We start from the raw sequence: 27,651 nt of genomic DNA on the forward strand, positions 1-27,651 counted from the left end.
ATTAGAATAAAAATCTTTTGATATGATTTTTATATGATGTCTTTTAATATGATGTACTTTTAGAGAAAAATGATGTCCATATATGTGGACTTGTGGTCCGAATTTACATAAAACACTTTTTCCCAAAAATTTTTATGCATATTTAATATAGAATTTTTTTTTAACTTGCTTTGACTATCAGAAAGTAAAAACTTTTTTTTCCCAATTTTGGACAGCTAAAATAGGGTTTGGGACATTTCATATGCTGCAAAACAGTTGCAGGATGACACTGTATGTCTGTAACAAAATATAAAACATTTAAAGCATTTTAAACAGCCACTTAAGAGCTAAAAATGTGCTGTCCACATATGTGGACACTCAGGCTCTAGGAGTGTATTGAATCTATATTGATATATAGATATACTGGTTGTGTTCCAGAACTGATCCAGACAAACTCCAGATAAGAAGTCATGTGCCGTGTCTTTAAATTTCTAATACATTTATAGTCTTTTTGAGTGTGCACACACTGACACCAACTCTAACCCCAGCTTTTCAAAATCCTTCCGAGCCCTGATGCAGCACTATGTTTCTCGTTCGGTGCTATTAAGAATGTTCCATGCATATAATCAATTGCTTCTAAAATAATATGTAAGAGTATGGTTTTAGCGAGAAGAGTCTGTCAAAAGCATAAAAGTAAATAATATGGTGCAGGGGAACTCACGTTTGCAGTGCACTGTTTGTAGCGACAAGGGCAGAGTCTGGAAGTTTTCCAAGAAGGAGCAAAGCACATTCCTCCATTCCCTAGACGCAAAAAGAAAGAACAGGAAAATCATCTTCAGAAGACCTCGGGTAATGGATTAATAATACACATCATTTAAAAAGTCTGTTTGCAGTGTTAGTTTTCATATTTCATCTGTTTTTTAATATTATTATTATTATTATTTTAAAAGGCATACATTCATAATATGTATGCATGCTATATAGACTGTACTCTTCTAATGGTTGTGATGCAAGTTTAAATCCAAATGTAGTACCTATGTAAATAGTATGCACTATTTTTGTTTCACTGTATGTGTATGTATTGTAGTGTTTGTAATGTTGCATTAAAATGGCATAACTTTTACCGGAAAAATATAATTAAAAGTAAAGACTTTTCAAATGAAATTGATTGTTACCTGACAACCGCTCCAAAACAAATAATGCGAAACGTCAGATTTTGACAGAAACAATAAAATGACAGCAGCTGATGACTATGGCAAGCGCTTGGCTATACTTACATTACTGCAGGCTAGATGGAGTGCTGTATTGCCCTTCTGGTCAATCAGATTTATGTTCACATCGGCAGCAGCAAGCAAAGCTTCTGTTTAAAACACGTGCAACAATTTAAATGAGTGGGTTTATTTTCATGCACAATATATATATAAATGAAAATGGACACAATGCAAAAAAAGAAAGAAAAGAAAAATAGATGCATACCTACAACCTCAACCCTTCCTTTCTCTGCTGCCATACAAAGAGCACTGCGTCCTGATTGGTCAACCTCATTCACAGACGCATTATGGGACAAGAGCAACTGAACACAGTCTACATGGCCAGCAAATGCAGCGGCATGGAAGGGTGTCCTGATAAGAGATACAATTCTTCAGTTCATTAGCAATGCTTAATATATGATCAAAAGAAACTGATAAGAAATATTGTCATTTTAAAATACGTGCTGTGTCTATTTTCTCATTACTAGAACTAATGATGTTTAACTATGTTTTCAAATGTTACTCTGGATCACTTTCCTTTGAGATACGTCACATTAAAGTTTCCATAAGTTTCCATTGATGTATGGTTTGGTAGGATTGGGATAGAGATACAACTATACGAAATTATAGATTCTGTAGATTTTTATAGATTTTAATGCCTGTGACAGCGGTGATGTAATTTTGACAGTGGAGTGTCGCTGTTTGATTCGTACTCATAATCAGGACTTCGAGTCTGTGGTGAAACTGTATTTCGTGTTTGTAAAGTATACCTATTATAAATTTATCAGTCATATACAAACAGACAAAGAAAATGTCATATCTGTGTCTGTTCACAGATTTTGGAATTTTACCCTCATAAAATTACGAGTATGTTCCGTTTTCCTGTACGATTTTATAATTACGGATACGTGAATTTTATTTACGCATGAAATATTTATGACAGTGATTTTATTACATAATTCTGAGGGTTAAAAAAAAATTTATATTGAAGAAATTCACCTTTAATGAAGTTCTTAAAAATGCAAACTGATATTACTAATCAAAGATTATTTTTAATATAGTTACAGTTGGATATCTTAATAAAACATCTTTACTTTATACAATATTGTAATGATAAAATTATAGTTAAATTAAGTAAAATCATAATTTTGAACCAAACTTTGTATTTTTTGCCTATTGCCAAATACAGTTGCAAATTAAAGCTTGTTTTGTGGTCCAGGGTCACAAATGTGTTTTAATTAGTAACAACCAGAAAGATCCAGATATTCATTCATTCATTCATTTTCTTTTCGCCTTAGTCCCTTTATTAATCTGGGGTCGCAACAGTGGAATGAACCGCCAACTTATCCAGCATATGTTTTTACGCAGCCAGTTGCCCTTCCAGCTGCAACCCATCTCTAGGAAACATCCATTCACACTCATTCACACTCGTATACTACAATTTATCCTACCTAATTCACCTGTGCCACATGTCTTTAGACTGTAGGGGAAACCGGAGCACCCGGAGGAAACCCACGTGACCCAGCCAACTGACCCAGCTGAGGCTTGAACCAGCGACCTTCTTGCTGTGAGGCAACAGCACTACCTACTGCGCCACATGTCCAGATATCTAAATCTTTATTTTTAACAATATAATTTTAAAAACCAATATGAAATGTTTTGCTTAAATGTTATCAATTGGGCTTTAAAATGAATGTCACTTGCTTGATATTTCTCCTATCTAATGCAAATCACTTACTCCCAGTGCCATATATATCGAAGTTGATATTTAGCCTCACCATATTCGTGTTTCGTAACATCTAGTTTGAGGTGAGGTGTGTTGTTAGCCCAACGTCTAACCCCCAATCTGAAGGACCAGGACATACACACATACACTACGGACAATTTAGCTTACCACAGTCTTTGGACTGTGGGGGAAACCAGAGCACTCGGAGGAAACCGACACGAACACATAGAGAACATGCAAACAGAAATAAACTGACACAGATTTGTCAACTGACCAAGTCTGGACTTAAACCAGCAACCTTCTTGCTGGGAGGCGACAGCGCTACCCACTGCGCCACTGTGTCGCCCCAATGCAAATCACACTATTTAAAATTTCATTTAAAGTCTTGTTTCGGAGCCACATAGGTATAAGTTTATTATACATCTAGTATTAGTTATGAGTTAATCATGATCTAGAAAATTTTAGCTTTTGCCATAGTAAAGACTGTAAATCTGTCCCTAAAAAAAAGCACGATTTCATCTGATATTCAATAAGCCTCTAATACAATGTCTGTTGTTTCAAATAAAAATCTAATATACTGTTTTAGGTCTTTGTTCACACAAACAAAACTAACCTGCCCTTGGAGTCTTTGCATGTTACAATCTTTGATCCCATGGCTTCTAATAAAAGGGTGGCACAGGTCTCATGGTCATTGACCCTGCAGTACAGAGGATTCAGCAAAGTTAAAACAGAGGAAAAGAAGAGCAAAAAGTGAGAGAAATTAAGACATGAGGCTAACAACTGGCGTACACAGCACAATGCAGAGGTGTAAAGGGGTTCCCTTCAAACTGGCAAAAGTCTTTTTGATCGAGTATGACTTCTACACAGCCCTCATGACCTACAAACACACACACGCACACACACACACACACAAAGTTATTCCACAATGCTTCACAAAAGCTACATTCTGATTTCATCATTTCAACTCTAAATGGAGACTGTAAAAACAAACCATAGTAACAGGCATAATGTAAGGGCGTATATCCCTGGTTGTCTCGCAAAGGGGGCAACGGGGGTTCAATACACGCGATACTGAGCAATTCGCTCAACCAAGATGCGTGGCCTCTTGCTGCAGCCAGGTGGATTGCTGTCCGACCCCTGGAGTCCCCCAGCAGCACTGATGCCTCCAGCTCCAGCAGAGACTGAACACATTCCTCCTGTCCACATAAGAGCTGAAAGAGACAAAAAGTGTTTCAAAAAACAGTCATGACAACCACAGAAATATTTAACAGTACACCTTAAAGCGATAGTTCACTCAAAAATTTAAATTTGCTTAACTCATCCTCCACTTGTTCCAAACCTGTGAGTTTTTGGTAACAGTTTACTTTAAGGGGTGTTCATAAGACTAAATGACTGTCTGATTGTGAATGAGAGTGAATGCATGCTTATAACAACTGTTATAAGGTGTCATTCGCTCACTTATGGCATATTAAATGCAAAGATGACAACTTGACATAAACCAATCCATCACAACCTCTCTTTGGTCGTTGTCATTTTTGCCAACTTGACATTACCAAGACAACAAAACCTGTCATAAATCTGTCATAAACATGATTGCCATGAGGCCATAAGAACTGTCATCAATATTTTTAAAACATTAATGACGCTTTTTATGAGACATTTTCAAATCAAATACAGTTTGTTCCACTGAAAACGTGGCGCATGACACATGAAACTCACCCCAAGGTGTAGACCAGTCAGACCGTGATGATCAGCCATGTCCACACTGGCGTCACGCTCCAACAGAAGAGACACAGCGTCCACATGACCCCCCATTACTGCCAGCATTAGAGGGGTCCTGCAAACACACACACACACACAATTAATGCACTCTCAAGTGAAAGAATCTCTTTCTGAACTTTGTTTAGATGTCTGCTTTCAAAAAAAAAAATTTATATATCTTTAGTCACCATGTTTAATGCTTTTGTATTCATTGATAGTGCAGAAATTAGGGAGACGATTTGTATAGTTGTTTCTTTTTTTATTAGCATGTAATGTTAGTACTAGTAGTAACTAAGTACTTAAATTCTTAATCTATAACTCACTGTCCCTGAGAGTCGGCTGTGTCCACCAGATCTGCATTATCAGAGTCTTCCAACAGGAGGCGCACACATGATGTATGACCATTCATGACTGGAAAGAAAAAAAATGTATTTACTATTACTAAGGGAGACATGTTCATTACAAAATTATTAATGGTATTAATTAAGGCTGCTTGATCAACCAATTAATATTTTATGGCAGCACTGAGCTTTTAAAAATCGTAATATTTTATTGTAACAATCAAGTAAAATGCATATTTGCATACAAAAAAAATCTTCAAGTAGCACAAAAGGCATTCTCAGCAAACAATCAATTATTGTTATCAACAAATCCCAGATAATTCCTATTAACAGTAATATAACATTTTTGCAAATATCACTATTACGTTTCACGTATGTTTTGTGGTGTTTTGTTTTCTCTTCTGTTGTGTACTCTGTCCTGTCCTAGGTGCGCAACCATTGATCGAGAAGGCTGACAATCACCATCATGATGCATTCGGCGCACCAATCAGGAGCTAGTCCGCCACGTATAAAAGACGTTCCCTTGCGCCGTTCAGCAGGAGCGATTGGCTCGCCACCAAACTCCTCACTTGTGTCGGCCAGCCTGTTCATTTGTTTATATTATTTTTGTTGCTGTTGTTGTTTAGTTTGTCTCTCATTTAAGTGATTTATTTATTAGATTGTGCAGCACAATTTAGTATTTATTATTGGAAATTCGAATTGGATTATCAGATAAGCTCTTGTTTTGCTTATGGCAAAGTCCCTTTAAGGCAAGTCATTTTTACATGGCGGCCATCTTTGAAACGCCTCTCGGGCAGTATGCTCGGGCATTCTGTCCGACTGGGGAAACATCAAATTCTCCCAAATTGCTTGCAAAGCTTATGACTGAATTTCATATTAGGAATCACCAATAAAATTGAACGACATCTGTCCCGTTAGTTTTATTTCTAAACATTTAAATTACACAAAATCAACAGAAACTCATGTCTGGTCCAAGCCCCTCCCCCAGAGTATTGTCAGTCTATAGCAGGGATCACCAAACTTGTTCCTGGAGGACTGGTGTCCAGTAGATTTAGCTCCAACCCTAATCAAACACACCTGAACAAGCTAATCAAGGTGTTACTTGGTATACCTGAAACACCCAGGCAGGTGTGTTGAGGCAAAATGGAGCTTAACCCTGCAAGGCACCGGACCTCCAGGAACGAAATTGGTTGACCCCTGGTCTATAGCGATCTATGATTGGCTCCTGTTCAAAAAGGCAGGCTTTTTTCACCGTATGGGGATCGTTGATTGCCTCTTGTACCAGTAGGCAGGGCTTTATTCACCATATTGACAGAAACGAGTGACATGTCTTGTGAATTAGTTGTGTATACTTGTGTATAGTCTTTGCTAATAGTGTGTACTTTATGAGAACTCTAGTAATTTTGTGCAGCATAGTTTTTTTGTGCTAGTGTTATTTTATGGAGGAGTTGCCACATTCGTAATTATCTTTTGGAATAGATAAGAAGTTTAGTTAAGCATCGCATACGCGGAAGATTACGGGTTTGTTTCTGCATTTTTCTTTGGTAAGTTTAGTGGATTGGAGTTTAGTTAGATTGTTTTGTTATATATTTATTACTTTGTTTTGGCAACAGTCCTGTTTTTGATTAAATTACAAAAAAAGTACAAATCTAAATTTCTATATTCATTGTTTGATATTCTCAGTTTAATAAATTGATAATTTTTGTTTCACTTATCCATCTTCTCGCTCAACATTTTCTCATTTTCACCCAGCACCATTAGAGACTGAATGTTACATCTCATCCAACATAAATTAAACACGTAACAATCACAAACAATAATGCATTAAAAAAAGTGCAGAATAGTTTCCACCACACCTGCAAGGTGGATGGGCGTACGTCCTCTGACAGTATCTCTGCTTCTCGGGGAAGCCCCGTGGTTCAGAAGTGTGAGAGCACAGTCAGTGTGGCCCCTGAGAGCAGCAAGGGCCAGTGGAGTCCGATCAACTTCATCCCCCTGATCCACCTCACAGTGACCCTCCAAGAGCACTTCTAGAGCCTGCGCGTGCCCGTGATATGCCTAGACACACATACACACATTGAAAGGTGTACAAATTCTAAACGTGTTCTCAAATATTACTCCTATTTAAGCAAGTAATCTGTGGTGATCAAACCTATTAAGCTCTGTTTTTCTGTGAAAAATGTGGCATTAGGTAGTAGATAACAGTGCTCAGCCGTTTCTAAAGGTACTATGATTGATTTTAGCGTGTTTAAAAGAATGATATGACAGTTAAAGTGTAAAAACATTTCTTAATATACAGTTTTAATGCATTTCCATCAAATAAATGTACTCTTAGTTAGAATAAAAGACGTTTTTCAAAAATGTGCTACTACTATGTGTGTGTGTGTGTGTACATTTAAAAGGCTCACTATGTAATTTTGCCATTAGAGGGAACATATTCACAACAAACAAAGGCAAAGTTTGATGATAGTGTAAGTGTGGAATCATAGGTGTTGTCTTAATTACATCTTAAGAGAATCATGCATAAATTATGTTTATGGGTGAGCTAAAGTATTCAAGCAATGGAGTTATGTCACAGTCGACCACTTCTAGTTCTTTCTGTCATGAACATGCTCTGTGCAGTCTGATAAAATGCACAACATTTTAAAGCATCTTTGGCATTTCCCTGCTTTTATAAAACCAAACCGGGAATTGAGGGTGTATGACGTCATTAGAAAGGTCATGACCTTTGTCACTACTTAAAATTGCTTATTTTTCTGGATTTTAACATTATTTGAAATCTTTGGGGTAATGTAAACATGAGTCAGCCAAATGTATATTACTATTCTAGTGGTTTTTGGAAATTTTTTATGAAAAAAAATCATACATGTTGTGCTTTTAAAGATGTAAATTTGGACTCACAGCCAGATGTAAAGGGCTTCTGGTTTGGTTGTTCTCCATGTCATCTTGATGGTTTTCATCTCTGTCCAAAAGCTGAAATCAAATATGATCTGAATTACAGCTATTCTCGTTGGACTCCAGAAAAAACATTTTTGAGTGCGCCTCGCACAGGTAAGTGGACTTGACAAACCACCTGTAGAAGCACTTTTCCCTCTATATGCACCAGACACTTTACCTAAACTACAACTTACAAGGACTCAATAAGGAAAACAAGGTTTACTTGTTTACCACAAATCATGTTACACAAATTCTTTTCAATACCTCATTTGTACAATATGTAGAACAATACTGTTCTGTCTTGTGTAAAAATACTTGTACAGTCTGTCTTAGGTTATGTGTTGTTCACATTTATAAATTACAAACATAGCACTGTGGTCCTGCAAGACATGACAGTTAGTTCCACTGTTTGCCCACACATGTAGCAAAATGACAATAAGCTCAGCTTGACTTGTCTTGAATTAAACTGCCCTACACTTATTTATTTATTTTTTTATTTAGCTTTTATTGCAGTTTCCAAATTTACATACAGATGTATTGTATATAGGGTTTTCCACATTGGGTACACAAAACAATCAAACATCCGAATCCAGAAACTGTAAAAATAAATGAAATTATAAAATACAAAAAAAATGTCCATAAATAAGTAAATAAGGAAGTTACATTAATGCTTTAAGGATAAAAACATCATAAAAACAATCAAAACATTACACTCGTAACTGTTTTGCATATCGTCAAAAAGAAAACAGATTAAACGGATTTGTTGCTTTTCAGTTACAATTATGTACTTTTTTAACCCTTATTGTGGCACCCAGTCTAGCCTTTTCTTTATTTTTATTACGTAAACTATATACATATGAAACTGTGAGGATGGTGCTTTTGGGATGTTAAATGTAAATTTTTATTTATTAGTTTATTTTTTAAATGGGTATTGTTCTTCTCGCTGTCTTTATTTAATATTTTCTCTCATTGCAAAAAATAATAAACAAAATTAAACAAAATAACATTCACATCTTTCAGACTTCATTCTATAGTAAATCTGGTCTTAATGGAAGAATACATTCTACATGTTTTCTCAATGTCTCATTAAACTTCTCAGACTGTAAACGACAGTTCATTATTAGCCTCTCCATCTAATAGATTTAATAAATTATGTCAAAACAGTCACTAATTTGAGGTATTTAGAGCTGTAACCATTTTGTGTTTATGGCTTTTTTACAGGCTATCAGCAAAATTTTCAGCAGTTATTTTGTCAAATTCTTCTTCTAACATAGGATTTTTTAGGCCTAAGTATAGCGTTGAGAAGGAAAAAAAAATCGATCGGGATATGGAATATATTATCTAAACATTTATTAATTTCTTGCCAAAATGCCTAAATTTTTAAACATTTCCAGAATAAAAGAACACTTATTTTTGAATAATAAACATATTCACTTCACCAGCAGGTGTCGCACAATAGGTTGAAGACTTCTGTCATGAGTTACTCATCATCTACTCATGCAAACCTGTTTGAGTTTCCTTGATCTGTTGACCAAAACATGATACTTGAGATGGATAAAGAATGTCAGAAACATAGTACTTCCATAGGAATTATTTTTTTACTACGATGTTAATGGTTCAAAGTTTTTCAGTATAACTTATTTTGTGTTCAACAGGAAAAAGAAACACTTGTATGGTTTGAGCCTGAGTACATTTTCATTTTTTGGTAAACAATCGTTTTAATATATACAGATGAAGTCAGAATTATTAGCCACCTGAATTATTAGCCCCCCTGTTTATTTTATCCCCAATTTCTGTTTGACAGAGAAGATTGTTTCAACACATTTCTAAGGATAATAGTTTTAATAACTTATCTGTAATCACTGATTTCTTTTATCTTTGCCATGATGACAATAAATAATATCTTACTAGATATTTTTCAAGACATTTCTATACAGCTTAAAGTGACTTTTAAAGGCTTAACTAGGTAAATTAGGTTAACTAGACAGGTTAGGGTAATTAGGCAAGTTATTGTATAACGATAGTTTGTTCTGCAGACTATCGAAAAAAAATATAGCCTAAAGAGGCTCATAATTTTAACCTTAAAATGTTTTTTTTTAATTAAAAACTGCCAAAATAAAACAAATAAAACTTTTAAGAAAGACAAATAAGAAGACAAATAAGAAGACAAATAAGAAAAAATATTATCAGACATACTGTGAACATGTCCTTACTCTGTTAAACATCATATGGTAAATATTTAAAAAAGAAACAAATTTCTAGAGGGGGGCTAATAATTCTGACTTCAAATGTATATCATTTTAGAACCCAAGAAGGAAACCAAACATTGGACAAAACCCATTTGCATGTTAGGTCACATATTTAAATGTAATGTTGTAGTGACCGTTGATAACAGAGGAAGTGCCCTGAAGCTCACACAGGACATAATTGTATTCTCACCAGTTTTAAGCAATGTCTGTGGCCGTACGCTGCAGCATAGTGAACCGCACTGTAGCCTTGTTTATCTTTAAGCGATGGGCCAGCGCCATGCTGCAACAGGAACTCCAGACACCTGCAAACACACGCATAGAAATAAATAACATTTATATAAACACATACTTACTTAAAAAGAAAAACAAAACTGTTGCATTGAAGTATAAGACACATGTTACATTTCCATACAGAAATGTAAAAACAGATTACATTTAACTGCTTTAATCAAGAACAACATAATTAAAAATATATATTTCTAAACAAATAGAATATTTAAACAAAGTACTCAAACAGAAGTGTTTTCTTTTCATTTAACTTTTTTGTGCATGTCAATCAATCTCTTTTCAAAAGGACAATAAAATGCTTTATTTTGCATGTTAGAAAATGGGGATGTCATGTTGTAAAAGAATAAAATAAAACATATATATGAGCAATATCACACGAGTAGCAGTGCAATACGGCTATGAATTGACACTGGTGGGAGGCCTGCGCAGTGATAATATACAGCCATATCGCAGAAATTATGATACACCGGTGTTTTGGAATATGGAAAAACTGTCGTTATGCTGTTTTCATCTGTCTTTATATTATTTGTTTCTATTTTATTTATGCTTTAATTCCAGTTTATGTAAAGCACTTTAAATTACAACTGTGTATAAAATGTGCTATTTAAATAAACTTGCCTTGCCTTATACAGCATTTTGACAGCATGATCGTGTATATCAAAAAGAAAAATGAAACATTTTTTTAGACAAGAGTCTAAAAACCATTCTGTATGAGGAACTACTTTCTTCTGCCATTCATTCACATCTGCAGCTGACGTCAGAACAGCAGAAGCCATTACTAATTCACCACCGTCACTTTAGAGCTAGTGTTTGAATGATTCTCTAGCGTAATGTCTAAACTGATGACGAAACAGGTGATGACAAAACATATTTGTCAAACTGTAGTGAGTTTATTGATCTGCTGTCACTATATGTGGGCAGAGTAATACACAAGAGTGAAGAGGCTGTAAGAGTTCTGATATTGCAGAATACCGCAGGCTATCATATTCGAGAACCAGACTGTATATATAATATATACTGTAGTCCTGTGGTCAGGTATTTATTTATTGTTGGCGTTGTCAAGTACTTGCTCCCATGCTGAAAAAAAACAGCTTAAACCAGCTTAAGCTGGTTGGCTCATTTAAGCTGGTTAACAAGCCTGGTTTTAGAGGGGTTTTGGCCACTTCCAGGCTGGTTTCCAGTCATTTCTAGCCTGGTCTTAGCTGGTCAGGCTGGAAAATGACCAGCTAAAACCAGCTTAACCAGCCTGGCTTAAACTGGACACAGCTGGTTTTGGCTGGGAGCTCCCAGCCTGGCTAAGCTGATCAAGCAGGCTGTAAATGGCTGGAAACCAACCTGGAAATGGCCAAAACCCCTCTAAAACCAGCCTGGTTGACCAGCTAAAACCAGCCAACCAGCCTAGGCTGGTTTAAGCTGTTTTTTTCAGCAGGGAAATAACATAGACTGAACATGTAATATACACACGCATATATAAACATATAGATTATGTGCAATAATACATTGAAATAACAGAAAACAATGCATATAAAGAGAGGGAAGAGAAGGAAAATACATTTAGTTTGTCCCAGACATGAAAATGATGAGGTTAAAGACGCACACAGACATAAGCATCCAGTGTTTTGGCATCAGAACAGCACACACGTAAACAGTAGGAGTGAACGGTGGGACATGTGGACACAGAGGGGGGACAGAGAGATGAGGCTGAGCAGATGTGGACCGTTCCAGGGAACTCACAGAGCGGCCTCCTTCTCCCTCTCAGCTTGAACTCCGTCACTCTCCGGCTCCAGGACCACACGCCGCCTTCAGAGAGAATCACACACAGACACTTCTCACTCAATAATTAATCAAGTCACTCATTTGAAGAAAAAAAAAGGCTGTGAATAATATGAATGGCTACACACACACACTGGAAAGTTTTAAGAGTGACCATTTAAATGAGAGCAAACCCTCCTAAATTAATGTTCAGCCTTGCGTTTTGTTGATACTTGGAAGGTTGCCATGTCCACCTAATATAAGCGTGTGAATTTGTTGTTTAGGCTTGGCTCATAAATTGAATTATTAGAATGAACTTATCCAGCTAGAAATTGCTTTATTATTATTATTATTATTTGTGATAAGTGAATGTTGATTTATTATGATTTTGTTCTTGTTTGTTACGTTTTTACAAAGATGAGAACATGAATAAACTAATTATATTGTAACTGTGGTACCATGTCAGAAAGGTTATGTCATAACTGTCATGGGTCTGGCTGCACGGTGGCGCAGTGGGTAGCACGTTTGCCTCACAGCCGTTTCTGTGTGGAGTTTGCATGTTCTCCCCGTGTTTGCATGTTCTCCTCATGTTCGCATGGGTTTCCTCCAGGTGCTTTGGTTTCCCCCACAAGTCCAAAAATATGTGCTATAGGTGAATGCTATAGGTGAATTGGGTAAATTGTCTGTAGTGTATGAATGTGTATGGATGTTTCTCAGTGATGAGTTGCTGCCTAAAACATTTGCTTGTTAAGTGTTGGCGGTTTATTCCGCTGTGGCGACCCCAGATTATTAAAGGGACTAAGCCGAAAAGAAAATGAATGAATGAATGTCATGGGTCAATGCTAGATGTTGTGTCTGTGTTGTCCTTGTTCAACGTGTCTGTTTATGTTGTGTCTGAGCACATGGCTCAACCTGTGTTTGTGTTCACCATGTGCTCCTCTGTTCCTCCCTCATTGTTTCCAACTGCCACACCCCATTATTCAGCCCTCATCTAGTACTCGTAAGTCTCAATGTTTACACCTGGTCCTCATGTTCTTTCCTCCTTTTATATTGTGCTCTCTTCCCTCATGTCTTTGTCAGTTTATTGTTGCATCTTGTATTTCATGTTACTTATTGTTGCTTGTGACTTGACCGTGCGTGTTTCTCTCTATGCTGCTATTGGTTAGTTTGAGTTGTCTTTGTCTAATGTTTGTTTATGTTTGTGGTTTTTCAGTAGGCCTTCGGTGTCATCCCAGTCTAGTTCACCTTTTTAAAATTTTCTTAAGTTATTCTATTTATCTTTATTTTATTAGTAGTTTTAAGTGTTTAGTTCCTTTTTACTGGATATATTTCCCGTTTTATTTCAGTAAGTTGAATACAATTTAATTTCTCTTTGGTTTTATTTTTAACAGCTTTAGTTTTCCATTTGTTTTATTATTTTGTTTCTTAGTTTAGTTGCCCTGTCTTTGTGGCTGTTTCTAAATTCCAAGAATGCTGAGAACAGACTTGCGTTCTTGCCAAGTTACTTTGGAAGAACGAACTCAGAAGGCCACGAGAACAGAGAACACGTCCTCTGAGAAATGAGATGCTGCGTTCTTCCGTGCTTCTTCCTGTTGGTCATGTGACCTTCACACGTTTTTAATGGGAAATTTAAATACTAAAGCATTCATACAATGACTTATTGTTTTTCCCCTTTTCAAAATATATACTATGCATAAATACCTTACAAATATACTTTACACAATACAAATAAAACAGATTTAAATACAAATTTCAGCAAATAAACACCCTTAATGCGCTTATGCCTCTATTCAAATTTTCATGGTAATGTTTACTTTCATCATTTCATTTGCGGAAACTTCTGAGATAAGTTAGATCTCTGAACTTTAATACTAAATCTATATAGAATGCTGCACTTCCCACCCCCTTTATTCAGCCGCAAGGACTTCTGGGACTTTGCGAGCAAGTTTTCTGCTCAAGTCTGCATCGATGTGTCCTCGATTACAAAAACACATCTGGGAACTTTCACACGTCCTCCATACTTGTGGTCCTGAGTTTTTGGAACTAAACTTGACGTTGACATTACACGAGAACATGAGGATGCATGGTCGCTGAAGAACACATATTGCAAAACAGCCTGTGTCTGTGTTTGTCTCGTCTCTCTCTGTCTTTGTCCAGCCCTGCCCACAGTGAGACCACAACTCTCCAGAATCACTGATCAGCAGTGTCTCATCCAAGGCCTTCACCACCTCCTGCCTGGCCTGAGCATCCCGGCTCAGTCTGCTGTTCTCCTAGCATTTTGTGGCCGCTGATTACTTCAACAGGACTCTCCAACACAACTTCCTTTGTCTGTCTGCTCCATTCAGGACTCAGCAGCACTACCCTGTCCATTACACCATTGAACTGTGCTTCACTTAACCCCTTTTTCACATATTATTGTCAATAAACACTCCCTGCACTCATTCTGCATTTGGGTCCTCCTTCCTCTAACTGTGACAATAAAATTCTTCATCGGTTATTATTTTATATAAATATATATATATATATATATATATATATATATATATATATATATATATATATATATATATATATATATATATATATATATATATATATATATATATATATATATATATAATTAATATCACAAAATGTGTCTATTTAATAATCACACACATCATAACTAACTCACACACATAAATGAATGAATGACACTATAGTATGACACATCTCTTTACTTATTCACAAAATTCCTTGTAAATTATAGCAGCTAATTAAATTAGACAAAATTAAAGGTGTTTCCGTATGTCGTATCAACTTGACGTCAACCCCCGTCTCTGCACATAAACTACCCCAATGACAAGAGACTTAAAAATAGCCCGTGGTTGCCATGGTAACAGATATATGTGTTACTGTAGCTGCTAGCAGTCTCTGGAGAAGAGGACTGGTGCTGCACTCCATTTCACCTGATGCCTGTGTCGAACCCACTTCATTGGGTTAAAAATGCACCTAGAACTGTAAGTTACATTTAGTTTGGCCAAAGTGTGGTCTATTTGTGTGCTGTAAAATATTCAGCTAGAGGGTGTTTTACCCTTAGTCAATAAATAAATTAAAATAAAATAAAATAAAATAAAATCCTGTGAAATTTAAATTAAGATTTTAAGATTTAACAATCAGTATGTTCATTTTAAGAATGTCTATAAGCTAATGTGCTCCAAAACAATGACAAAATTTCCGTTAATGAGCTATAAACCTTCCATGAACACCCAAAGCTGGCAGTTTGTCACTTCCGCCTAAATGGATCAACAATTTTTTTTCATGTCACATCATACTTCAGTTTATTATCAAATCTTAACCAATCAAATGCTCTCTAGTATCTGACATGCCCCGCCCCCCTAAGGCTTCTCATTTGCTTTTTATTTAATGCACTTGAGCTCAACCACTCTTACTGGTAGAGCTGTGAGGAAAATACTACTGACTGTTTTTTTAAAGGGGAGGAGTTACTCCAGGTCCCGCCCTGCCTTCATGTTTCTGTTGAGATTAGGTCAAATTTTGAATGAAAACTGCACATTTCAAAGCACTTCACAGCACCTTTAACTCCACCATCCCATTGCTTCAAATACAAACTAGCATTAAAAATCAACAACACAGTGCGTGCTGCAAAATCTGTCAGCAGAAAGTGCTTAACACAAACCAACATTTTTGATAACTGATCAAAAGTGCACACAAACACACGAATGTGAATATTTTTGTAACATTAATTATGCCCATGCGATATCCAAAAAAGGTTGGAGGGCATTAAAGATGTAATCAAATTTTTTTATGAACCACTATGAAAACCTTGCTCATAGACATTAGATGAGGCTACATCTTTTTAGAGCACATATGTTGAGTTTGTACAGCATCATCAAAAACAATCCAATAACCAAACGGAAAAAAATTAAAGGCAGTGGATTGGACAGTGCACATACTCTAAAGTAAGCATATTAAAACCAAGTAGGCTTTTCTTTTTCAACCTTTAAAGTCTGCATAAACCGGAAGCTGTTTTATTGTGTCACAGTTCCTAGAGAAACAAAATATAACATGACAAAACAGTGGGCGTGGCTTGTATTTTATACTGCAAGCTAATTGCATGTAAAAAAAAAACAGGCATGTCATTCATAAAGATCGGGAAAAGGGATTCAAGAGAGTTGTTACAAGCTAAACGCCCGTTCACACCAGGACGATTTTTGCTCGCGTTTCCCGACGACGTTTAACACCTCATGACTACATAAAGAGCGCCAATGTGATCGTGCAAACCAATGCGCAAAATGGCAGGCGTAAGTGTCATTTTTTAAAGAAACGCCTCAAGCTAGTTTTTTTTTTTTTTTTTTGCTTTTGTTTTGACTCGCCACATCAAAACCTTCTCCACCAATCAACTTGCCACTTTTGTTCACATGCATAGAGCTGCTGAAGTTACAATAAACAGCACTTAAAGGCGCTCAAGCGCAAAACGGTCAATGCGAGCGCACATTGAAAAACGAGGAGCTGCTTATTGCTCTAGGGAACAATAATCATTTCTTCATCGCTACAACTGGAGCTGCTACTTGAACCATCCATGCTTGCTGGAATCGCCAGTAATTTTAATAACAAGCTTGTGAACTTTCTGTATTCTTCCTCAATGTTACAAGCGGTTGTCAGAAGCTTAAAGTTGTGTAGCACCATCTAACGTCAAGGAGTGATTTTGCTTACTCTTCTGCTCGACATCAGTGAAAATTACTTGGGTTTGAAAGTGAAAAACGCCTCGAAAAACGCTGACGATAAACGCAAATGAAAAGTGTCCCAGTGTGTACAAGCCTTAACAGACAGTTGGAGTGGAGTTGGTGTGGTTAAGTATGGTAACCAAGCCAAATACCTCAGACAGACATAATCTGAAAATCTAACTAAAAACAAACAGGAAGTGCATTTTTAGATTTAATTTTTAGATTATAAAGGCAAAACATTGGCTGCGTCTGAAACCACATGTTTCTATACTATACAGTAAGCTAAAATCAGTGCGTGAGCCAAGTAGTACATTCGAATTCATAGAATTCAAAAATCAGATTGCGAGAAGTACCTGAATGACTTACTCGTTCCGGCGAGATTCTGAAGTGCGCATCCCATGCATGCTGCGCTATCCCATGATGCTCTGCGAGAGAATTTATGAATGGGAATGAAGCGACGCAACTAACGCATGGCGGATGTAGTATGCCCGAATTTCATTCATACTTCTCACAATTAAACTGTATGGAATGTACTTTTCTAACGGCCGAGTAGTACATGTAAATTCAAATGCAGTACCTACTGAGTAGTAGGCGGTTTTTGAACGCAGCCATTTTTTTCTAAAATAAAAATAAAATCAGTATGGTTAGTTTTGATTTCATGTGTACTTTAAATCCGTCATAATATTTAGTCTAAAAAGCTTAAAGCGCAATATTTTTTTTATATGTATCTTTATTTTTACCAATTATGAGAGTAATCCTTGTTTAATGATGCACGTACCTTCTGTCCAGGTCGGAAGCAGCAGCGTAGTGAACAGCAGTGCGCCCCCACTGGTCAGTGGCGTTAATGCAGGTACCGCAGGACACCAAAGTCTCCAGGCACTGAAAGTGACGACTAGCTGCCGCATAATGAAGAGGGGTCCTGTCGACATCCATAACAAAAGACAGGAAATAATATGACAAATATAAGCATGATAGAACAAACTACTACAGAAGGGATGATTTCATTTAATGTATGCAGTAATAAGTGCTGATCGGTGGTTCTATAAACAGCTGTGAAAACATCTGAAAAAAGCTGCCATTTGCATTACATTTCATAGCACTGACCAAGAATAGCACAAAACTGCACACAATTGCACAGATATGTATACTGTCTGTGATGAACTGGACAACTCAGCAATTAGTTGGATAAATGCCTTGACATAAATGTTTACCAGGAACTCAAGAACTCACCTTCCATGTTTGTCCCTGCGGTTATGATCGGCTCCACTGCTGAGCAATAGCTTCACACATTCCACATTTCTAGAGACAGAGAGAGAGAGAGAGAGAGAGAGTGAGATTAGCTTGGACTTCAGGCCTTGACCTGATATGTGGGCACACAGCAGGTCTCACAAAGGGTTAGTCATTAGTTTAATCACTTCTAAATTTTCCTACCAGTTTCGCATAATATTGCAGTATCAAAAAGTCAGATCAGAAACAGAGAGATCAAATGCACAAGACAGTGAAACTGCAAATGCAAATAGTAAAACTGCTATCCTCTACATCTCAGCTAAAGGAAAGGAAGTGCCTTTTTACAGTTAAATTGCCCAATCATTTTAATTAAAGGTTTAATCATTTTGTTGCTCTACAATGCATATGCACACTTGAAATATCCTATTCATGCACTAGTTATTTCGGCTATTTAAAAGAAATGTATTATATATGATTTCTCTGATTAGATTTGAGAATTGTTTTTGCTTTAGCAATTTTGAAAGATGTTTTTGAAACACAAACTTGGTCATCATCACCACAACCATAGATGTGTATATACAGATGTCACATTTGACAACCTGTTGACAAATCTGTCATCTTCCAATGATCAAAATATAAATTACTAGGGAGAGCCAGATCTGAGCCCATGATTGGACATCGGGTTTGTTCACATGGCTTTCAACTCGATCGAAATAGGACGTTACCTCCCAATTAAAACTCAAATATATATGTATATATGTATATGTTCTCATTATTTTTTAACACATCTTTAATTATGCGGTGACACAGAGTTTGATCTCTTTTTTGAGCTTGATGCAGAAAGTGCGAGTATGCCTGTGATCTGATGGTATTATTATAAAGTTGATGGCGGCAACATTCCCATAGCAAACTGTGAGATATGTAAACTTGCGATTGCCTGTAGGGTTTTTTAAGTTGAGGTGCTATTTGTTTTTATATTTTTTATATTAACTGTTGCACTAAAGTCCAAAAGTGAAGAAATTATTTAGTTTATTGCTTGATTATCCAAGCTACCTTACAGAAGTGCTCTGTTTATTAACAGAGTTGTTGAATGTTAAATTAAGGTGAAGTAAATAAAAAATAAGGAACACCCTGGATCTGTTTCTTTTTTCTTTATTTCTTTCAAGTGTTCACACTTAGTTGATGATTGATAATAAAAGCTTGTTTGGCATGCTGTCCCAGGAGAGAGGCCCGAGCTTATGAGATCCTCGAGCCCTGGGCTTCCCTCTCGCCCTGCAAACGGGAGGGAGTTTGAGCTCAGGTAGATCTCGATGAACTCCCCCCGGCTTATTTCTAACTAAATTACGGATATGGATGACTGAGGAGAGGTGTACTTACTAAGAGCTTGGCTACGGTATAAATTTTGTGTGTTCAATTTACTTAGGTTGAGTGTTTTTGGACTGTGGTAGGCAACCGGAAAGCCTAGGGGAAACCCATGCAAGCATGGGGAGAAAGAGCAAACTCCATACAGAAATGTCATCTGGTTTAGTAGGGACTTTAACCATAGACATTCTTGCTGTGAGGCAACAGAGCTAATCACTGGGCCGCGGTGTCGCCCAACTGGAATGAAGGGGGAGTGGGAGGGGGGTTTCTTCCAGGTGAAGATAATAAGATAAGAAAAACTCTGGTTATTTATAGTGAGCTAGGAATCATCTGATTGCACAATCAATCGCGAGCTGATGCGGGAACAGCTGAGAACAATCATGGCCATGTGATCCTCTCGAAATAAGTTTATAAATAAACCTAACTTATGTACTCTAGAAGTATCGGATCGGGTTTCGGTAGATACTCAAAATCAACTGAGTCAGACTCTAGGGCCAAAAAACAGATCTTGACATTCCTATAAATTACCCACAGCCACAATGAAAAAACAAAAAGTTTTATAACTCTAGTTATAAAAACATATATTTAAATTGAGTAATCAAGTGTTCACAGACCAGCTTTAGTTGTTCTAATATAGCACACATCTTATATACAATCCCATCTGACTCTGCAGCTCAACAAGTAAAAATCAGATCTGCAGATTGACAGACTCACCCTCCTGCGGCTGCAGCGTGCAGACATGTCCTCCCCAGGTCATCAGGCGTATCGATTTGGAAGCCTGCAGACAGGACCGAGTCATTACTGAGAGGGCACATTATGCTATACCTCCGTCCTGTAGAGGAATGGAAGGATGAGGAGGAAGGATACAGTGCACAGAAGAGGAAAGTGTCCCCACAACCAGACGCAGACAGCCACAGTGTCAGACCGCAGTAGGGGGAAAGTGTGAAATGGAGGAAAAAGAAGTCCAAGAAAGAGACGGTGTGAGAGAAAGAGAGACACAGAGAGAGAAAGGATGTTAGTGCAGGAAAAACAAAGACAGTGCACACAGGAAAGACAAGACAAACACCCATCACTTACAGAGGTGAGAACAAAAATGTGTGCAACTAAGCAGAACAACTTAAAAAGAACAGATCTACAGTCTATGATTTCATACAGCAGCAAACCCACAATCAAGAGTCAGAGTTAAAATAGCAGATAAGGGCATGCCAGACCTAAACAGGGAACGTCGAAGGCTAAATGCTCAAGCAAATATGCTGGTGAGAAAGTTTTATTTGTGTTAAGAGCAGGTTACGGTAAAACTCTTTAGAACTTGCAGTTCTTTATACACAGTTCCTCTGTGGTATAATTTAAAAAAAAAAAAAGAGTCTCCATAAAGCTGCAAGTTACATACAATGATTGTATGAAGATTCTTCTTAAAACAAATGGTGTTGTACAAGTGAGCTATTCTGTAAGGTAAGAGTTCGATCATTTTTTGCTTTGATGAGATATTTGATCTATAAGTTTATCTGTCACTTGGAGAAATCTCAGAATGCCATTTATTGTTGTTGATAAATGCTTACTGAGGAGCATTATCAGTGACCTTTGATGAAATTGTAGCATAACTGTCTTTTTTAATGTATATTGTGTGGTTTGAATTGTTTTGTCTGTCCTTTGTACTATATATATATATATATATATATATATATATATATATATATATATATATATATATATATATATATATATATATATACATACATACATATATATATATATATATACATACATATACATATATATATATATATATATATATATATATATATATATATATATATATATATATATATATATATATATATACATACATACATACATACATACATACATACATACATACATACATACATACATACATACATACATACATACACACATATATATATAAACTAAACTAAAATTCAACCTTTGGGGTCAGAATTTTTTTAAATTTAATTAGAATTAAGTGCTATTGTATTTTATGTGCTTTTTATGTTTATTTGTTTATTTAATTACAACTTAACTTATTATCTGTATTATAGTTTTCATGAAAGGATCAGAATTCAAATGATATGAATGATGTACTCAATATAAATGTCTCATATTTTTTTGCATCAAAAACATTCAATAAAAATATATTTGGAAAAAAATTAAGTGCCTCATTTAGCAAGAATAACTAATTTTATTGAGTGGATTGCTTCATTATTATTGTTTTTATAAATGATTATGGAAATCGCAGAGAGAACGAACATTTGCTGATCCCATTCCTTTTCAGAGCAATATTCAAATATTTTATGTGTGGCCTCATGCGCATTTATGCCAAAAATCTAGGTTTACAGTGATAAATCAAGGTAGTCCAATGGCAGTTTCTGATTTGGTGGTGTAGTCTGTACCTGAAGAGAGGAGTTTCCGGCAGCAGTCAGCATGAGCATTCAGAGCTGCCAAATGCAAAGGGAACATGCCGTGTACGCCTCTTCTGCAAGGAGAACAGTATATCAGAGACGTGCAGTGATTATTTAACAAGATTTTAAATCAAAATCCAAAGGTAGACTCAAACCTTGTGCAGTCGGCTCCACTCGTTATTAGAGTGTTAATCAAAAGTTCATGACCATATCGAGCAGCAACGTGCAGTGGAGTGTTTCCATCCTTATCAACACAATCAATCTCTCCTCCTGCATAAAAATCATTGCAAATTAACATCAGAATCTAAATGTGAATGCAACTATCCCCATACAGAAATCTGATACTTAGAAAAGCATGCAAAATACATATGACATTTATATTCAGTTTATATTTGAATTTGACATATAAACTATATGTATTATATGTCATATGCAACATATATTTCGAAATACTGCAAAAATAGGTGCTTGCATATATGTATTTTTCCCTGCCATTGAAATGACAAATGTATGTGTGTATATATGCAGCCGTATGAATATATGTATATGAAAATGTAGCCTAAAAATATACAGTGCTCAGCATAAATGAGTACACCCTATTTGGAAATGAATATTTTTATCCATTTCTCAGAGAATATTGGTGATATATTTTGGTGCATTTGACTAAAACAGATTAAGCAAATAGATATATTTATTAAAATATTTTAATCAGCCAACATCTTTAGAAAAAGGAAAACAATACATTTACATTTATGCAAAATATTACACAAAACATTAACAAATTTTAAAAAATTTATATATTTTAGTGTTTTTCTTGATTTTTGCTGCTTTTAAAAAATATTTAATATTTTCCCTTAACAAACAAATTTGGGCAACTAATTTTTTTACCATAAGTTACATAAGCATTCCCTGGGCTCCAGTAAGAGTGAACTGTTCTTTATTTGCCCTTAGATTTCTATGTGGGTCGTAGATGCTTAAAAAAAACATTTTACCGTTTTGAATGAGCGTCTGGGACCGTGTAAACCGCCCATGAACAGCCGTCAGATGAAGAGGGCTTTTCCCATCGCGACTCTGAGAAGACAACATTAGCATAAAGCACACATGATTTGGACTGTCTGTCTATATTTAGTCCAAGTAGACATACCTGGACATTGACATCTGCTCCGCTGTTGACCAGGAACTCTAGACAGAGGGCACCATGAGTGGACGCAGCAGCAAAGTGGAGAGGAGTGAAGCCTTTGTTATTAGGCTGACTGACATTAGCACCGTAATCTATCAGCTCACTGACCACTGCGTCCTGTCCATTAAAACACGCAACATGCAGGGCCGTATTCCCAAAGGCATTGGCTTCATCTATCTGTCAAACAAACAACATAAAGGTCAGCTAAAGCTAGACTCTCCTTCCTATATGTAACGTTTGAGTACCTCTACGGCCAGGCTGAGCAGGTGTTTGACGACAGCGATCTGACCGTTAGAAGCGGCGGCATGTAGAGGTGTGTATCCTCTCTTGTCTTTGCAGCTGATCTCGGCCCCTTGGCTCACCAGTAAACACACTACATCTAAGTGACCTACAAGAGTGTAAAGCAGAGATAAAGAATAGATTAGACATTAAATGTGATATATGTCATTATTATAATAAAAAATTATTTAAAAATTAAATTAAATTAAAAAAGCAATTAATTAAATTAAATTCCAAATGCAATCTAATTAAATTAAATTAAAAAAATAATTATATTATAAATCGATTTTAATTTAAATAAAATCCAAATTCAATTCCATTCAATTAAAAATTTTACATTTTACAATTTTCAAAAATTACATTTAAATTGAATTAAGTTCCAAATACAACCCAATTAAATTAAATATTTTTTATTATATTAAAAATTTAATTAAATTATATTAACTTAAATTCCAAAACCAATTCAATTTAATTTGATTTAAATGTATATAAATTTAATTAAATTGAAAATATTTAAAAAAAAATTTAAAAAAACTTTATTTAATTAAATTCCAAAACCAATATAATTAAATTTAATTAAAATCTACATTAAATTCAAATAAAAATAAATTAAATCAAATGAGAACAAATTTAATTAAGTCTGCCTTTTTAGTTCAATCTTAATACAGGCAATTCTTTTAATATATATAATTACTAATATATTAATATTATATATTAATATAATATTACGCAATATATTGTATATCACGTAACATCTTTACATTTCACCAATATATGCAATTACAACAACGATGCACTATAGATATTTACCAATCAAATGAAATCAGCATCAACAAAATCTATTTTTGTATTGCATAAATGTAGAACTGTGAAGTCGAAATTAGATGTCATTAAATCATTCCTTTAAACAATTTATTCAAAAGCAAAACAAGTCTTTATCAAGGGTTTATTCCTTCAAAAACTAAATAAAATATATACAATATTATTGTAAAACACAGTGCATGATGTCACCCACCCTATTTGAATACAGACTGCATAAGCTGTGATTTTATTGACAGCCCCGTGGTAACTAATATTTTGCGTCTTAATTCAAAATTGAAGCGTAAACATTGCATGTGTGTGCAGAGTGTCACAAGTTTTATTGGACATCCCCTCACCCATATATGCTGCCCAGTGTAGTGCACGGCAGTCTTTTTTATCAAAAGCGTTGATGTTAGCACCCTTTGCCAGAAGGAGACTCACCATCTGAAGAAAAAGAGAGAGGAAAGTGAATAACATTAAGAAACTGAGTGTGCGTGTGTCAGTCTCAACAGGCAATAAGGCATGAGTGTGTCAGTAATTACAGGTCTCCTGAAGCCTTATTGTGTTCTATGTGTTTGTGTCATAGTTTATATAATGACTTTCAAACCCATTCTGCATTGTTGAGATTTTTCACAACATGTGGGAAATTGTGTATGTAGCAGAGCGAATGTGACTTCCTATCTAAAAATTGCCATAGTGGAGCTGCCACAATGGATTTCCAACAATTAGTGTCAAACAACAGGGACTGTGTGCTCAGGAAGTTTTCTCAGAAAGACTTTAAAATGTCGGCTGCTAGCTCACTGCTTCAACTGGTCAACATCTGGGATGGGAGACCACATTAGAAAATTAGGTTACTGCTGGAAAATATATAAGAGAGGCCAGCAGGGGAGGCTCAATCTGTGGTCTGTGTGGGACCTAATGCCCTAATATAGTGATGGGGACTCTATACTGTTCATTAAACCACTTTGAGTGTCCAGAAAAGTGAGATAAATCTTGAAAGATGGTGACTTATGGATAATTATTCAAATACATGTAAATGTTCAGTGTGCTGTTTTCAAAATAACTGAAGTAGGCATGGGGAATCAACTTCAGAAGAGTCAATTCCTGGACTCTCTAGTGTCAAGACAGGAATCAACTCCCAGTGTCAAGTCTATTTTAGGGGGAGGGGCTATTGCATCATCATCACACCAGACTACTTGATCATGGGTGTCTTCAGTGTGTCTATTCTTGTATAAAAGAGGCAGTTTTAAAGAGTTATTAAACATTATTTGTGTGGTATTTTGAGCTGAAACTTTACATACACACTCTAGGGACATCAGAGACTTATTTAACATTTCGTTAAAACAGGCATAGCAGGTCCGCTTTAAAATGAAATTAGTGCACCTTTGAAAAGGACTTCACAATTTTGTTTTCAACTAGCAGTACCTCTGTGTGCCCATTGAGGGCAGCGTGGTGCAGGGCGGTGCGTCCTCCACGATCTGATACGTTAACGCTGCTCAGTAGTGGGATGATGACCTCAGCACAGCGCAGGGCCTTGTTGGCGGCAGCGACATGCAGAGGTGTCTGCCAGTTTTTATCCCGAGCATTAACATCAGCAGAATGACGAATTAGCACACGAACAGCTTCCTGAAAATAGTTCAAGAAAATCATGTCATTATATTGGGACAGTAGGAAAATATGTGACCAATCAGAATTAAGGGTTAAAAAAATACATTTATAATAGGGTTGGGTCGACAGACGATGCCATCGTCTATCCCTGATGTGTGATAGACATCACGATGCTGAGCCGACATCTCGATCCTCCACCCCGCCCCCATCGCAGCAGCAACCCGCTCATAAACACACACTTAGATCCTGTTTACACTAATACGTCTTAGTTTTAAAATGGAATTGTAGAACAAAAACGAATCACGTCCACACGGGCATTTCAATTAGCATTTCTGAACAGCCCTCCTTCCACACTATAACGTTGAAAAGGCACATCACGTGACCACACACACACACACGCTGTCATGCTCTCTAGCATACGTGCACATCTGAGCTCCAGGCAGTCAGTGGGTGCTTTGAGCACAAAACCCCAGAGAGCAGTGCACATCTGACAGTTTATTAAAGATGTACCGCTAAATTGTGTCTCACTATAGTTGCTAAACATGATATTTAATTAATCTTGTCTCTATCTAACGGCTCTTCAGTCTTTTGAAACGATCAGGTAATGTGTCACAACATCAGTACACTGCTTCAATCTTTTGCTTTCACGCTTGTACTTACTAATTTTAGCAAAAACCTCAGATAATGTTGGTTGTGCACTTTGTTTTATCAACCAAGTTTGTGGAAGCCATTATAACGACACAGACCACTCTGCCTATTCATGCGGAAAAAGTGATTGTCAAGTGGTAATTTGTGTGTAACTTATCTTTATTTATGTATGATTTGGTTATGGGTAAAACAAAGACCAAGCTGGTCAGGTAGTTGAAACAGTAGGCTACAATTTATTATTTTGTTATGAATTAATTTATTATTCATAAGTAATTCATCCCTACGACGACGATGCCATCGTCCATCTCGATGTTTCACATTAGACATCATCTGATGCCAACTTGGTCAACATCGCCCAACCCTAATTTATAATCACACAGAAGCTGCTGCATATGATTAGCATTGTTGTAAAGGCATCCTGCTGTGTGACATTATTACACATCTGGTTCTCACTGAAACATGTTTGTCCCCACCTCGCTACGTGATGCCACTGCCCTGTGGAGTGGAGTCAACCACATATTGTCTTTGGCATTGACCCGTGCACCTAAAATGAGGTAGTAAAAGAGAAAAATAAAACTATTAATATCTAAAAAATGAGGAATGTTTAATTGAACAGTAAAGGGATAGTTCACCCAAAAGAAATAGTCTGTCATTCACCCTCATGTTGATACAATTCCAAATAGATAAACACAGAATTTAAAACAATGTGATTGTAAATAGATAATGGCATAATTTTCAGCTTGAGTAATCATAATCTTTTAAAGGACTGCATTTTTTATAAGAGTTGTCTATAAAGCTACTATAGAATTGAGGTAATGAAGAAATGGAGGGAGAGAGAAACACCTGACACAATGAGGAGCTCTGTGATCTCAGCATCTCCGAGGAAGGCTGCTGCATGCAGGGGAGCACGTTTCTCAGCATCCTGAAAAAGAGACAGGTGACAGAGATGGTGGAAAGAAGATGTTGAATCAAATCAAGGTTTTGTGGCTTTTACTCCACGTGAGTTCGCTTAGGACCCCAACTACAAGCAAAGCAAACAAGCACAGAATGAAACGCATTTTAAATGACACAAGAAAAACGCATGACTGCCATTCAAATCTTTAGGGCCTATTTGTTTTT

At 36.2% G+C, this 27,651-nt stretch overlaps 1 protein-coding gene across 10 annotated transcripts in view; it reads right to left on the bottom strand.

Annotated features, from left to right (window-relative positions):
* The window catches only part of ankrd44 (ankyrin repeat domain 44), a 52,616-nt gene that overhangs the window by 6,541 nt on the left and 18,424 nt on the right, over nt 1–27,651 (bottom strand). For 2 of the 10 annotated variants that reach the window (XM_073912867.1, XM_005167784.6), the window contains exons 3-26: nt 27,376–27,454; nt 27,006–27,076; nt 25,702–25,902; nt 24,633–24,720; nt 23,442–23,584; nt 23,161–23,373; nt 23,009–23,087; nt 22,172–22,286; nt 22,008–22,090; nt 20,311–20,374; nt 18,238–18,306; nt 17,786–17,926; nt 12,266–12,331; nt 10,434–10,545; nt 7,959–8,030; nt 6,914–7,115; nt 5,040–5,127; nt 4,675–4,792; nt 3,947–4,166; nt 3,745–3,832; nt 3,569–3,652; nt 1,456–1,601; nt 1,257–1,339; nt 701–780 (exon numbers count right to left, since the gene is read on the bottom strand). In XM_073912867.1, the coding sequence (XP_073768968.1) occupies nt 701–780; nt 1,257–1,339; nt 1,456–1,601; nt 3,569–3,652; nt 3,745–3,832; nt 3,947–4,166; nt 4,675–4,792; nt 5,040–5,127; nt 6,914–7,115; nt 7,959–8,030; nt 10,434–10,545; nt 12,266–12,331; nt 17,786–17,926; nt 18,238–18,306; nt 20,311–20,374; nt 22,008–22,090; nt 22,172–22,286; nt 23,009–23,087; nt 23,161–23,373; nt 23,442–23,584; nt 24,633–24,720; nt 25,702–25,902; nt 27,006–27,076; nt 27,376–27,454 (2,705 nt within the window). Of the gene's footprint in view, nt 1–57; nt 781–1,256; nt 1,340–1,455; nt 1,602–3,568; nt 3,653–3,744; nt 3,833–3,946; nt 4,167–4,674; nt 4,793–5,039; nt 5,128–6,913; nt 7,116–7,958; nt 8,031–10,433; nt 10,546–12,128; nt 12,332–17,785; nt 17,927–18,237; nt 18,307–20,310; nt 20,429–22,007; nt 22,091–22,171; nt 22,287–23,008; nt 23,088–23,160; nt 23,374–23,441; nt 23,585–24,632; nt 24,721–25,701; nt 25,903–27,005; nt 27,077–27,375; nt 27,455–27,651 lie in introns of those variants that run through there. The other 8 variants (XM_005167785.6, XM_005167783.6, XM_073912868.1 and 5 more) reach the window with 6 other exon arrangements.

Source organism: Danio rerio, chromosome 9, assembly GCF_049306965.1.
Source record: "Danio rerio strain Tuebingen ecotype United States chromosome 9, GRCz12tu, whole genome shotgun sequence".
Lineage (NCBI taxonomy): Eukaryota > Metazoa > Chordata > Actinopteri > Cypriniformes > Danionidae > Danio > Danio rerio.